At 40.3% G+C, this 15,829-nt stretch overlaps 1 protein-coding gene across 6 annotated transcripts in view; it reads left to right on the top strand.

The window, feature by feature from the left end:
- CALD1 (caldesmon 1) overlaps nt 1-15,829 on the top strand; it is a 200,506-nt gene that overhangs the window by 150,346 nt on the left and 34,331 nt on the right. For all 6 annotated transcript variants that reach the window (XM_005860703.2, XM_014535154.1, XM_014535150.1 and 3 more), the window contains 2 exons: nt 11,580-11,726; nt 15,140-15,536. In XM_005860703.2, coding sequence (XP_005860765.1) covers nt 11,580-11,726; nt 15,140-15,536 — 544 coding nt within the window. The remainder of the gene's footprint in view (nt 1-11,579; nt 11,727-15,139; nt 15,537-15,829) is intronic.

Below are 15,829 nucleotides of genomic sequence, written 5' to 3'. Positions count from 1 at the left end.
AATAAAATAAAATAAAATAAAATATAAAATAAAATAATAAATAAAATAGAAGAGAAAAGAGGCAAAAAAAAAAGGGAGGGAAAGATGGAAAGCTATGCCACCCGAATAGCAAGAAATGGAGCCATGCCGAAACCGGTTTGGCTCAGTGGATAGAGCGTCGGCCTGCGGACTGAAAGGACCCAGGTTCGATTCCGGTCAAGGGCATGTAAGGCAAAAAAAAAAAAAAAAGGGGGGGAAAGATGGAAAGCTATGCCACCCGAATAGCAAGAAATGGAGCCAAAAGAGAGGACCGAGGAAGAGGAAATGAATAGTAAATCTTTTTCCAATTAAGAAAAATGAGAGTGGAAGCAGGAAAGCTCCAGAGGGCACTTTGGCGGGGGGCGGGAGGATCATAAAAAGCCTGTTATGAAAATCCATTACACATAAATTTCCTTGCATTAGGCACTGCTTGTCTACAGAGGCTGCGGAGAATCCTCTCGGCTGACACGGGACATGCGACTTTAGTTAGCGTCTCCACATGCCGTGTACTTTCCCATCGGCTTGTCTGCAATACCACTCTCCCCTCACAGGGATCCTTTAATTAGTCACAGGTCCGTAATCTCCCCACTCACGGACATCTTGTTTTCATTTTTCCAATCACTTCATTTCTTTCTCTAAATGTTTACCAGTGCGATAGGGTCCCCTAATTGGAAGCTCCACCACATGATATTGTGGACCATTGTACTGCATTGCACAAATATTTCAGATTTGGTGGCAAGACTTGAATTTCTAGATCACACTAGGTGTAAGGCTCATCTAAAATGAGTTCACATTTTTTAGATTTGAAGAGTGAAATGGAAATTTCTGCTTCTAGGAGACTGTCTTGGACTATGAAAAGAATCTGTCTGTTTATATATCTGTGGTCAGAGGCAGTTGCATCTAAATGAGCCAGTAGGGATGTGGGGGTTAACCTGCACCCTACTCTGGGACAGTTGCTAAGCTGGTTGTATATCCAGGTCCAGACCTATATGAGAGAGAGAGAGAGAGAGAGAGAGAGAGAGAGAGAGAAAGTATTGCCAAGTCATTGACACCTGGGTCTGAATTGCTTTATCATGTTTTACTTTTTTTAATAAAAAAGCCCAAGGATTATTGTCCACATCTACAACGTGCATTAAAGCAAGATTGTCCTTTAGTAGCTACAACAGTCAGAAAATAACCCCAATTCAGATTTTCCTTTGGATTCACAGCATTTTTTAAAGTCTAAGTTTACTGATGATAATATTTATTTGATTCTTATTAGACAAAAGAAAAAAATCCTAGATTGGAGATGAAGAAAAGTAATGTTTATGAAAACTCGGGTGGTAATTGAGTTTAACTCTATTAGCCACATCTTTTTACCAGTTGAATCTTAAATAAGGGTTGAAAGAGAAGAGAGTTTGATTGCTTTATTTTAATTATCTTACTGGCCACTTAAACATTTCTCACTTCTTTTCATTCATTTCAACCAAAGTTTAACGTGAATAACCAAGTGAAAGGGAAGATATGTCTTCTCCAACATCAACCTTCTCTTTCCATACCTCCCCTTTCTAAACATTTATAAATTAAAAAGTGAACTGTTTCTATCAGGCCACACTTATTGCTTTTATGGGGTAGAATAGCGGGAGTGATACAAATCCAGTCCTATCTGTTGCAAAATGAATAGACTTTAGTTTATCTCGGGGATCGGTCATGAACTTACCCTCCAAAATCTGTATTTAATAGGTTTGGCAGATGCACTGTTCTTTTTAAAAATAAATTGGGGAAATGTAGCAATTCAATAAGAAAGTAAATCCAGAGTCTATTCATTTTATTTCTACCAAATATCACAAACTATCTGTGGACTTTTAAAAAGAAAATGAGACCAGTTAAGTAAAAAGTTAGACATTTATCTTATCCAAACTATGCTCTCAAGAAATGTGGGAGATAGTAAAGGACGCAGAGAGGATAAATGGAAATGGAAGGAGACTTGACTTGGGGTGGTGAATACACAATACAGTATGCAAATGATGTATTATAGAATTAAACACCTGAAACCTATATATTTATTAACCAATGTCATCCCAATAAATTCAATTAAAAAATAGAAATGAAACTAGAGAATTTTTTTTTTGGAGAATTATTTTTTAAAAAAAGAAATGCTTGGAAATCCTGTGCCTCATCTATTATTATAAACTACAGCTATTTATTTAAATATGGAGAATCTCAGAAATATAATGCATACAGTATGATTATGTAAACTTCTGAGAAGGCAAATCTAAAAATTGAATCATTTAAGGATGCATACCTTGGGGGTAAAACTACAAAGAAAATCAAGAGAATAATTAAAATAATACCAAATTCAGGCTAGAGTTTATTTAGTGGCATAAAAAGAAATAGGGATGGGATTGAAAGGGGCACATAAGAATCTCCAAGGTGCTCACACTATTTAAGTTGGGTAGTAGGCACATGGGTATTATTACTTAAAATAAAAATAAAAGGTTAATATGCAAATTGTCCCCTCTACTGGGAGTTCAACCAGGGGGCAGGGCCGGCTGGCCTACAGCCCACGACCCCTCCCCTTGTCCAGCCTCACCCCCAGTTGCCCCACCCACCCTGATCAGGGGCAGGGCCGGCCGGCCAACCTCCTGCGTCCCCTCCCCCCAGCCAACCTGGCCCAATTGGCCCCGATTGGGGTGGGCTGGCCAGACCCCACCCATGCACAAATTCGTGCACCGGGCCTCTAGTTATTTAAAATGGTCATGTACTATACCTTCATTTATAGGTACAATATGTTTCATGCTAAACATATTTTTCATTTAAAATATTGACCCCAAACAATTAGAACCCATTGTTTAAAAAGTTTCCTGTGGCCCTAGCTGGTTTGGCTCAGGGGGTAGAGCATCGGCCTGTGGACTAAAGGGTCCCAGGTTTGATTCCTGCCAGGGGCATATGCCTGGGTTGTGGGCTCAATCCCCCCTAGTAGGGGGCATGCAGGAGGCAGCCAGTCAGTGATTCTCTCTCATCATTGATGTTTCTATCTCTCTATCTCTCTCCCTTCCTCTCTGAAATCAATAAAAAATATATTTAAAATAAATAAATAAATCCTATATAATAAAAGCCTAATATTCTAAGTGTCTAGTTGTCCGTTCAACCAATCAAAGCATAATATGCTAATGATATGTTAAGGCCGCTCAACTGCTGGCTATGACGTGCACTGACCACCAGGATGCAGACACTCCAACCAGTAAGTTAGCTTGCTGCTGGGGTCCGGCTGATCAGGACTGAGCAAGACGGGCTGGACACATCCTGGAGCCCTCCCACGCTCCCTCCCCAGCTTGCCAACCTTCCACATCCCTCCCCAGCCCTGATCATGCACAGGTGGGGTCCCATGGCCTGGCCTGCACCCCTTCACAATCTGAGACCCCTTGGGGGATGTTGGAGAGCCAGTTTCAGCCCGATCCTGCAGGCCAGGCTGAGGGACCCCACTGGTGCACGAATTCATGCACCGGGCCTCTAGTAAGTAAGTACATATATATATATATGTATATATATAAATATTTCCTGTGACCACCTGTACTACTGATTTGGAAATGAGTCACTAAGTTTAGGGCTCTGCCTGCCCTAGAGCAGGACCATTCTGAGAACTATGTTCCAGTAAACCTTAGTAAGCCACACTGCCTTGAGTCAGAATCAGAACTCACAGAACTCTTCTCACCTCCCATGATCAATCAGACCTGATCTATTCGTTTGACAGGGCGTTGCAATCATAAAGACTCTAAGAACTGGCCTGCTGCGATAGTGTACAGAGGCGAGCAAAGAGGTTTTTCTTCCACTGTCTGATGTTTCTTTCTCCTCTGCTCTGAGCACATGTTTACCCACCATGGTCTGTGGTTACAGAAACTCATGTGATTATGGGATGACACCACTGTATAAAGCATATGGTAAGCCGGTGGTGAAAACTTGTGGTGACAGCATATAAGAGAACACCAACATGTGCAAGCACACAACCTCTTACTATAGAGAACCATAAATGTATGGTTGGTTTGCAACTTTAGTAATTCTCAGATGTGCGTATGTATGTGGAGATGGGGTAGCAGAAGGGGAAATAGATGAAGTGAGGCATGCCTCTCTTCCTAGGTAAATTTCTTCATAATAACGTATCACCTCACATGTCTTCACCAGGTAAAAGGCACACCTTTGATACAGGAACACATACAGCAACACATTCTACAGCGAAATTCAGCACATTTTGACCTTACTTCCCCCATTAAATAAATATATATACATACACACACACACACACACACACACACACACACACACACACATATATAAAATCAGGAGGGTTTTCTTTCATTCTATTTTATATTAATAACAGACCAATTGTTGATTGGCTGCCAATCCATTTCTAAACATATTCTGACCTGAAAAATATTTTTATTTTCTGGATTTTTTTTTCTCCATTATAATTTTTAATGCCTTTTTTTTTCAAGAAATCCAAGGGGAAAAAATTCACAATTAGGCCTCATGTGCATTAAATGAAACCACAACATTTTGCAGGCACCACACATAAGCAAAATCATAGTTAAGAACCTCGAATGTTTCTATAAACCTCTTTTAACTTTCAAACATACAGTAAATCTATGGGGCGAATATGACTCATTTCAGTAGCTCAGGATTTTCCCTCCTGATCACGGCATGGCCTGAGATTTTGCTGAGAGCGTGTGAACAATTCACAGATTTGACTGGATACGTTTGGAGAATCTGCTTGCATTTCATGTTTTGAGAGAAGATTACTGGGGAGGTTTGGTACATGACAAGGAATAATGAAAGGACATGAGTCACTTTGCCTCCAAACGGTGGACCAGCACATTTTCAACCCACATGATATGTTAACTCTTTAAGTTGGATCCCATCTTAAGACCCAGGTTAAGACAATGATAGTGGCAGAACCAAGAATGATGGAAATCAAAAAAAGTAATTGACTAAGAAGTTGTCCTGAGTGTCCGTGAACCCCAGGCTGTCTTCCTCCTGGGTGAGGCCTGCGTGGGGAGTGTCCCACTGCAGAAAGCTGGGACAGGATCATGTTTGGGGTTGAGTGGCTCACTTACATCCTGTGATCACTCCTTCAACAAATGCCACCTTCTTCAAATGACTCCTTACATGAAAGTGGAGGTACAGTGGGAGGCAGAGAGATGGGATCTGGTCTTAGGGTGCAGCTAACTATTTAATGTTGGAATTTTGGGTGCAACATTCTCTTTTTAAAATATAGGACATTGCAAAAACAATGAAAGAAAAGAGACTTGGGAACCTTTATCCGAATGGGACTTCCATGAGTCTTTCATAAATTGGCCTCATTTTAGGGATTGAGCCTTTTCTTTCTCCCAGATTTTCCTCACGTAACCTGTGAGTCTGCATGTGTGTCTGCACATGTATGTGTACTTACCAAACATGAGGGATGTCAAAGAACACAAAAGGATTTGAAGGTGGCAATTCAAAGTCTGTTCAGTGGCTCTGGAAATCTTTCTATCCACAGTGGATTTCTAGTGGTGTAATCGTTGAAAGAGATTCCCAAATTTATATCCATACCAAGTATTTTCTGTAGTCTGACAAACAACTATTTCAGGAGTGAAGGACTGTTCTTCAAATATGTCTAAATAAAATGCAATGGTTTATAAGATACAGATTCCTTTTTATGCATTATGGATGTTACAGGCACTTTACAGAACATTTTATTAATAAATAACAAAAGTATAAACAATTGTCGTGTTACCTTAATTTTTTTCTTAATATTTTAAAAGGATCCTCATCCTTCAAATGTTAGAAATTACTGCTATATAAGATGTAAAAGATTAAATTTTTCTCTGACTCTTGTCAGTTAGCAGAGGACTGTATAACTATATGTTAATCCACCCAGGTTATTTGAAGTGACAGAGCATAGGGATGTAAGTTGAAACAACTATTGTGTTGGGAAGTCTGACAGGATCTTTTACATTTAAATGAACATGTACTATTCCACTTCACACTATCTACCCTAGAGAAACACGTGTGCACAAGGTGTTATAGCACTGTATATGGTAGAGAAAAGTTGGGGAACCAAATGCCTATCAATAGGAGAATGGTAACATTAACTGTGGGATCCTCTACAGAAAGTGACAGAAAGAAGTGATGTCTTGGTGGAGTGAATTTGAAAAATCATCAAACATGTTATTAAATTTTTTAATTGTAAAATAATTATGTCATATATGTATGTAAAAAAATAGAATAGCAAGATTACAAATCCAAACTTGATGAACTATTTGGCTATCCAATTAATTACTCAGAGTAGTACTGTGAATGTCAACATAAAGTAAGTAAATTTGTACTCAGTATAGACAACCACTTTCCCCCCATTCTCTCTAGGTCTTTAATGCTCTTAACTTGTAATAAAATCAATCTTCCTCATAAAAATGGCTATTACTGCCCAGCCAGTGTGGCTCAGTGGTTGAGTGTCAACCCATGAGTCAAGAGGTCACTCATTCGATTCCTGGTCAGGGCACATGACCGGATTGTGGGCTTGATGTTTCAATCACTCTATTCCTCCCCCTTCCTCTCGCTCTAAAAATCAATAAAGACATTTAAAAATGGCTATTACTTTTTCTTATTCTATTTTTAAACATGGTTTCCTGATAAGAGATCTTGTTTTATTAATAAAATACTATTGCCAGCATTTTTACTTGGAAAGTTCAAGGATCATGTACTATCGTCTCAAATCAGAAAATAGCAAAAATGGAAAGAAGACAAAATGAAAGGAAATAAGAACAACAGTCTTCAAACCCTGGGGAACATGAGGTGAAACCAAAATAAAACCACCTTTATTGTAGATGACATGCTGCCAATGTTGCACAAGTCTTAAGAAATCTGTAATGGGGAAGGAGGAGGGGGTGAGGAGGACACAGGCAAGATGACAGGAGTGCCCGCTCCAATGTCTTAACTGTGGGAGCTTCTGTTACTTCCTCGTCCTCTCATCGATGTACATTTAGATCCTGGCCCATCCAGACATAAAGACACCAGTTCCTCAGAGAGTCCCTTCTTTGCCATATCTGCAATAACTTTTCCCCCCATATCTGCAATACTTTTATTTATTTGAACTTTCTATCTAAAAGGTACAGCGTGTAACATGATTGTCTTATGACTTGAATATACTGAGGCTGCAACACCCTGGTGGTAGAGTACCTCTTTGGTGTGAAAGCCACAGCATTCCAAGAGAGTTTTCCCATCGCATAGGTCTGTTTTTTCTTATAATTTAACACCAGAGCCTTCTAGCAGTGGTTCTGGGAATGGAAGAAAAGCCAGTTCTCTCTACTTTGTTCATTCCACTGACAGTCAAATAACATCACGTAATTATTAGGGACTTTTGAGGTTGTTTAACACTTATTCATGCACACACACACACACACACACACACACACACACACACCATTTCTCTTTTTAATATTTGATGAGCCATTTTGCTCTGCAGTAAGACCAAATACCGTATGTATAATTGCAATGGTTTATAAGATGCAGCATTGGCCCCTGCAGTAAGCTCAATCATACCTTTCTCCAAGTGTTCATGCCTCCACAGACAAGCAAAGGCAGCTACCAAAAAACAGGGCACGGGACTCCATACTAAACCTGCTAACACCCAGCATGGGCGGGGGAAGTCATGGATTCTTCTTGTCAAACTTTTTTTTAATAGAGAGGTACTTTACATATCAGTTGGGGTTACCTCTTTTCAAATAAAATGCGTTCAATTAAAACTCTAATCAACATGGTTTCGTCTTTCCCAGATGAGTCAGAGGAAGTTCGGGCCCACACTGCCTCTGAATCATCTGGGAACATCAGCTGTTTGTAGTGGAGAGCACCGGTACCCTGGTTAATGCCGGGTCTGCTGGCGTTTCTCAGAAGGAACGAATGGATTGTTGTGCTTTTATTACAATCCAGTGGGTGGTTAGGTATGATGTTTACTAGTCAGCAGCCTTTCAAATACATTTCATCTGGTGTGTGGGAGGTTAGAAATGTTAACATTTTGTCTTTAGCAGGAGCATAAACTAGATGTTGAGCTAGCATTTGGATGTCTTTTTTAATAAATTCTACTTATGATGAAATTAGCACTCACATACATTGCTGGTGTTGCATGCCTTTCTGGAGGGCAAGTTGTCAGTGTGTATCAAAAGCCTTTACAGTGAGCATACTTTTAAACACAGACATGCTAACTTCGGAGAATTTTTCCTGGGTGAGTAATTGAACAAGTGCTAAAAGTATAGCTATAATGATGTCCTTTCCAGCATTGTTTATAAGAACATAAATTTGGAAAAATCTTAACTATCAGGGAAAAATGGGTTAAATAGATTATAATACATTTATATAATTACTGTATACATCTGTACATAGAATACTGTGTTGCTGTGAACATTATATTTTACTAGTATGTTAAAAAAATCATAAATGAGGTAAATTTAAAACTGTTTATAAAGTATATATATATATGAAACATAATTCCACTTTGTTAAAAAAAAAGAATCTGTGATACATGGGAAAATGTCTGGTAGGATGCATCAAGTATTAATCATTTCTATGTCTGAGTTGTGTGATTAAGGAACACATTTTCACTTTCTCTTTTATATATTTTGTATTGTCTGATTTAAGAAAATAAGTGTATGTTACTTTTAGAATCAGAAGAAATGAACAATTAAGTTCTTTTCAATTTTGAAGGAAAAAAATATAAACTGGGTTATTTATTGAAAGGCAGGTTGCTGTGGGACAGACCCTAAAAGCAAGAAACTAATGCAGGGAGCCTCACATTTAAAGAATTTCCATGCATGTCAAGTCGTTTGGTATGGGCACAACTTTACTTACAAAGTCAACTGATATGTTATCGAGCCAGCAACTGGTCATGTTATGATTCAAAATACCATGCAGTCCTTTTGCCTCTTTTTTGTTCTTTGAAAACAATTTTAATTTGCATATTCATCAGTAGTAATAAAAGATCCTTAAAAATCTAGTTCTGGTAACTGTATATCCTAGGCAAGGGGGCTACCCATGGAGAGTGATTGACTGTAAATTTCAGGTTCTACCAAGTGAAAAGAGTTAAAGGAGACTGGGTATAATCTGGTTGTTCAGGCCGCTCCTCCAATGAGAACTCTAAGATGAAGAAAGGTCGAGTGTGATTTAGCCTCAGTGGCAAATCAAGTTTGTGTCAGAACTAAAAGCCAACAACATCCAGCTGCGAAGCACATGGGTAGGTGGGAGGAAGACACTAACATCTCTCATTGTTCAAGCATAGTGGGAAATTAAGGGCTAAAAATGAAATTCCATTCAGGAAAGGGGGGTAGTTCTGTTTGTAGCATAGGATGTCCCATATGGAGCTTTTATGTCTCTTGCTTATCTTGGAAAAGGAAGGTCCCAGTAATAGCCAAGACCTCGTGGCTGATCCAGAGATGTAGAGGAACAAATTAAGACTTTGTGTTTGATTGGCTTGGGAAGCAGTCATTAAGGACCCTGCTGTGGTTAAAGCTGTCTACTGAGAAATAAGCCAAAGGAATATTAGGCCAAGAATCTGAAGATTGAAGCCAAACCACTGGGAAGGTCTTTTGACTGCAAACTACAATGTGATTGAATTAGAAGGGAACATTCAAATTGTGTCATGTTGTCACCTCAAGTTCAACGAGTCTAAAATTGAACTCATCTTTCCTCATAAAGCAGCTCCTCGACTGCACTTTCCTGAGAGCAATAACATACGCTGCTGGAGAATGCCTTACCACAACGCCCATGATTTCATTAGACTCGCACACACTTTCAGACAAGGCAATTTAACTCCGGTTCATCAAGGGCGACCAGCGAGTGAGAAGCCAGTTCTAGAAACCAGGTTTTCTGAGTACTAACCCAGTTATCTTTCAACTATATCACACTGCTCTTGTCACCACGTTTGCAGAAATAAACCAGCTGGTGACATTTTATTTATATTGGAATTTGAGTATTACACACTAGCAGATTTTAGTAAGTATAAAGTCAGATTTTTCTGAAGTAGCAACGAACCAACCAACCTTAGGTTTTGTTCATTTTGTGTTTTATAAGCTATCTAGGTGAAAAAAAATTCATAGCGTTTGCATTACTGAAGTCAAATCGCTTCGGATCTATGCCTAAACATGCCTGGTTTGTAAAACTGACCACAGCAAACCACTCCCAGTTATTAGGTTCATGTTGTTGGTATAAATTGTATGGTTCCACATGCAATTTATATTTTTGTTTTCTTTCATTTGTACATTATTTTAGCTTTGTTGTTATATAAGAAGTGCAAGCATGAAACTTTTGCATATCAGGATATCTATTTATAGATATGTAAGTAATCTATAATAATAAAAGCATAATATGCTAATTAGACCAGACGTCCTTCCGGATGTCCTTCCGGACAAAGCCAAGGCGGATGGGGGCCAAGGTCCTTGCACAAATTTCATGCATTGGGTCTCTAGTATTGTAATAAAAGCACTTTAACTAATGTAAAAAGCAGCCTTCTGCACATCGCATCTCCATCCCAACCCATGGGCCCATCAGGCCAGCGCGTCCCTGGGCCAGCACATCCATCCTTCTCTGCACTGTGTATCTCCATACACATTAATCTCTCAAATGTACCCAAGTCAATCATTCAGGTCATTTCCTCCTGAGTCTGGGCATCTGTCGTTCCCAGCTCCGGTTCTTTATTGGAGAATAAGGACAACACATCTAACATGATGGTATTGATTGTATCATTTCCCTAAATAGGCATTTGCTTCAGCTGAAACTATGAAAGCTAAATAAAATAGATGCATGTGTAGCCCTCTGTGCCTCTTCTACCTGCCCTAGCCCTTAAGTGTCTACGTAAATGCACACGTGTGGGCTACCATGATGTGCCTGGCATGTGTTTTTAGAACAAAAAAGGAGCCTTAAAGGGAACTGCACTGACTTGGAAGCCTCCTTTCAGTTGTCACCTCTCTCCTGTGAAAAGGAACTAAAAGGAAAATATAAAATCCAAGCAAAGAGGCTATTCTGCTCTCGATTTTAATTAGGGGTTTGGGCTTTTTAATGTCAAAGTCCTGGTTTGGTTACTCAACTTGATTCTTTTCTGACCTTGTGACAATGTCTATACAGATAATGAGTACAACATGCTTTGAATCTTTTTAATAAGTATTTTTGATTATTTTCAAATTATTTTCAAATGTGTTTTGATGCTTTGGGTTTCTGTCTCTAAAGTTTACAAGCTGGTCCTGGGCTTAGTAAAGACCACATATGCTAATGTAGTCTCTGAAGGCAACTTGCTTTTGTGTAGGTTTTTAAATTTAAGCTGTTTATTTGATCGTTGCAAATTATCTTCTGTAGATATTGGGTTAGTGCTTTTCAGATCCGTTAAAGTTTGAAAACTAGAGATTAGGTCTCTAAACGTAAGGAACGGAACCTTCCTTTTAGAACTCTGTGGTTCAATAGGAGTCCAGTTTAGAAAACGACTTGGGGCGGATCCTGTCAAGAAGATGGTAAGGATGGTTGGCAGTTGGCATGCTCAAGAGGTTGTTTCTGTGATGTTGCAGAATCGCCTACCAGAGGAATGACGATGATGAGGAAGAGGCTGCCCGGGAACGGCGCCGGCGAGCCCGACAGGAAAGGCTGCGGCAGAAGCAAGAGGAAGAATCCTTGGGGCAGGTGACCGACCAGGTGGAGGTTCACACCCAGAACAGGTACTGTCCTCTTCAGAATGGAAAATGTCTAAGTTGCTTCTTAGCCTGTCTGATGAATGGAATGTGTTGGGCAAAGCATTCCCTTCTCGGCCCAACTCAACTCTTTTCAGTCTAATTTGTTTAATTATTTCATGGCCATTTTAGGCAACTAATCAGATTGAACAGTAAACTGTTATCAGCTATAGGACACCACTATTCCTTTCTCTCCCCCCAACCCAAACATACCCCAATTGAATGATTTTATTTTATAATCTAATCATTTTTATTTACTCAATATGGTGGGTTATAGCTTTAAATAAGGGGAACTATTTACATTCATTCTTTAAGCTATTGCTATCTGTTTTGAGCTAAAGATTTATTAACTCAATAGTTTTCTGTGCCTATCAACAGCAAATAATACTTTAATTTTAAAAATAGGCATGAATTGCAACTGTCTTGGTTTTCCTGATATACAGCCTGAATCGATATTCTGTGATCACTACAATATTCAGCAAGGTGCAAAAATTCTGTTTAATTTAATGTAATTATTCCAACAAGCTTATGAGTTTACTTCTACATTTTTCCTATACATGCCCTGGTAGAAATGAAGAAAGTTGAGAGCAACTAAGAGATTCAACTTCTTCTAAAAGGGCTTTTACAAGGTCACACATACAAGGTCACGCAGTCCATTATGCCAATGATTAGTGTATGCCATTTATATGCCATAGGGTGTAGAAAAGATGAGGAGGGGGAAAGGGAGGGAAAACGTTAATATTAATGTATAATTATGGACTGATTAAATATAATGAAACCACCATATAAGATCTCGTATGTGGTTTTGGTTTTAGTTTGTTTTATTTTGTGTGTTTAAGGGCACTGTTGACAGTTTCTTTAATTCAGTCTATCTAGAAAATTCTGAATGGGAAGAGTTCTGGCCTCTTTAGCCCAAATTTGAGTTGGCACACAGGAGGTTTCTAAAGGCAGTCTTGAATATGCTGGTAGGCAGAATGAATTCAGTAAGAAAACTTAATGATTAGGTAGAGAAATAGAGACCATGTCTCTTGAGAAGTAGATCCTAAATAGGAGAGAATATAGCAAAGGGGTTGTAGGTATATTCTCTGAGGTTCACTACTTGGCTTTGAATCTGAACTTGGCCTTTCACTAACTGTATTTCTGCAGTTAAATGAATGGAAATGAACATTATCCCTTTCTCTTAGGAACATTGCTGAATTTGAATAAGATAATAGAACATGTAAAATGCACAGTGCTTTGCACAGAGTAGACACCTAGTTTTAATTATTATTAGGAAGATGGTGTCAGAGTCTTACAGAGGAAGGCTGCATAGTCATTCACTGCCTTTCCGACTTTTGAGCTGAGGATGGAAGGGAGAAAAGAGCCTTAAAATAGCTCTTGCCTGAATCTGGTTATCAGTGAATGATCAACAATGGCTGAAAAAGTTACTCATGGTCTATAGTTTTTCTTGCTTTTCAAATCTTGCTTCTACTTGAGTTTCTCTCCTTTTTCACATTTTACTAATAACAGTTATTTCATGCTATTGGTTGAACACAAAAAAATTCTTTTCTTTTTTCAGTAAAGCATGTGTGATTTACCTCTAAAATGTAAACAACCCTAACTGGTACTTAACTACTGGTGATTGCTGTCATGATTTATAAACAGGCGAAGAAAGGTTCAGCAGAATCTGTTGGTTTCTTAACTCCAGAGTACTTTCATCTGGCTAGCACTTTACAATTTGGGGTACCTTTTAAAAATTATTTAAATTCAGTTGATCCAAATGCCTATGTATATAGACTTTTCCCCTTAAATTCTAAACTATTTGTATTTCCAGGGACATGTAATCCTTACATGTCCAATTCATGGAGACAGTGTCCTGTAGCAACAAGCTAAGGCCAAGAAAGTTTAAAATCTAGCCTTTGCTCTGCCATTTCTTGTTGTTAAATGTGAAACATGTTTTTCCAAAATTAAGTGAACTTGAACTTCAAAGGGGCCAAGTTCAGTATGAACCATGACATTTGATGGAGTTTCTAAACATTGCAAGACATATTCTTCCAACTCTGGCCACAGTTCCTGGTATCACATGGCTGGCTGTTTCCTGCCAGCAGAGACCAACACCCCTGGCTCAGGCAGTGTCCAGCGTCCTGCAATAGGGAGTGAGGTGATGGACATGGTACAACGTGATTTTTAGAGATTTTCTTTTCTTTTTAAATAAACATCACATTTCACTGTTCTTTGTCTACTGTGGAAAGAAGGGCAAAAGACCCCAGATTCATAAAAATCTTAACAAAGAACATAGATGGTGTGTATATAAGTGAGGGGAATGTCAGCTGCTAAAACAATGAGCCCCCACATTTTAGTCGTTTAATTCAATAATATATACCAGTCCGGTGTGGTTGCTTCTGACGAGGAGGTAGAACTGGTCACCTACTTTCTTTCCTCTTGTGACTCAATTCCTAGGGCTTTGTAGTCCTCTGATCTAGCCAGCAGAGAGAGAGAGAGGGTAGAGAATGCACCCTTGCTTCCTAATTATCTTGGTCTGGACACATCACTTTTGCTCACATTCAGCTGGAAATTATTGGTCACATGGCTCCGCCTAGGTGCCAGGAAGAAGGGAGGGTAGAGAATATAATATTTGACCGACAACCTCTTCCTGTGACTATGGAAGGAAGAGCATGATTTGTGGTGGACAGTTACATGTCTCTACCATGGGGGTCTTCGGTGTGTGTATAACATGTCCACGCCATCATGTACAGTACACTCCCTCCCTCTCCAAGTACTTTGTGTTCCACAAATCCAGTTTAAGAACTCTAGATGACTTGGTGACATGTGAAAATACTGTATGATACTAGAGGAATTCACTTATTATTTCAGTTTGGTCCTTGTCTTAGTTTGAGTTCCCCAAGCCGCAGATCCTGAAACAAGGATTTGACCACAAGTCGTTTATTTGTAAAATGACCCCAGAAAACATTGGGAGTGGTGTGAGGAAGTGACACAGGGAAGGAACGGCAACCAAAGAAAGGTTTCATTGCCAAGCAAGGGACCACTGTGGGCACCTGGAGCTTCTCTCCCCGGGGAACTCTAAGATCCAGGCAGCACAGGCACTCAGAATGATCCAACCCAAAAGGTATGGGGAGCGGAGGTCTGTATACACCAGTGCTCATCAATGTTTGTTTGACGTCTGCTCGCAGGAAACGTTCATATCCAAAGCACGTCTGGCCTGTAGAGTAGACTGCAGTGGCCAGAGAAAGACGGCGGGCACAGACTTGCACATGCTGTCCGTTAGGGGAGGGGGAGGGGAGGAGAGGGGGGTATATGGGCATGGCACTGCCAGCCTCTGCCATAGGGCCAGTGTGGGTCGGGGGATCCGCTGACGGATTAACCAGCAGCGCGCTGTCTCTGGTGTTGTTTCTGCCGTGCAGTGTGCCGGACGAGGTCAAGGCCGCCACCACCGCCAACACGCAGGTGGAGGGCGATGACGAGGCCGCCTTACTGGAGCGCCTGGCTCGGCGGGAGGAGCGGCGCCAGAAACGCCTGCAGGAGGCGCTGGAGCGGCAGAAGGAGCTGGACCCCACGATCACCGACGCCGGCTTGTCTCTGTCCGGCGGGAGAATGCGGAACGACACGACAGAAGATGACTCGGCAGAGAAGGAAGAAAAAAGCGAAAGTCGCCGAGAAAGATACGAGTTGGAGGAAACAGACATAGTCACCAAGTCCTACCAGAAGAACGACTGGAGGGAGGCAGAAGAGAAAAAGAAAGAAGACCAAGAAAAGGAGGAAGAGGAGAAGCCAAAGCGAGGGAGCATCAAAGAAAATCAGGTAGAGGTGACGGTGGAAGAGAAACCCGTAGAAACTCGAGAAGAAGCAGTGGGAATGCCTTTGAAAAATGGGCAGATCGGTGCAGAGGAGCCTAAAATAGAGGATGAGAGGGAACAAGGCTCGGATGAGATTGCCCTTCAGGAAAAGATGGAGGAGGAGGAAAGGGAAAGGGCTCAGGCAGAGAGGGTCAGGTTGGAAGCAGAAGAAAGAGAAAGAATTGAAGCTGAGCAAGCCCAAAAGATAGCGGAGGAGAAAGCAAGAAGGGAAGCGGAAGAACGGGCCGCTGCACAAGA

This window comes from Myotis brandtii, unplaced genomic scaffold (assembly GCF_000412655.1).
Source record: "Myotis brandtii unplaced genomic scaffold, ASM41265v1 scaffold1384, whole genome shotgun sequence".
Lineage (NCBI taxonomy): Eukaryota > Metazoa > Chordata > Mammalia > Chiroptera > Vespertilionidae > Myotis > Myotis brandtii.
Note: the sequence above shows the minus strand (reverse complement) of the source record. Positions and strands in the feature narration are given on the sequence as shown.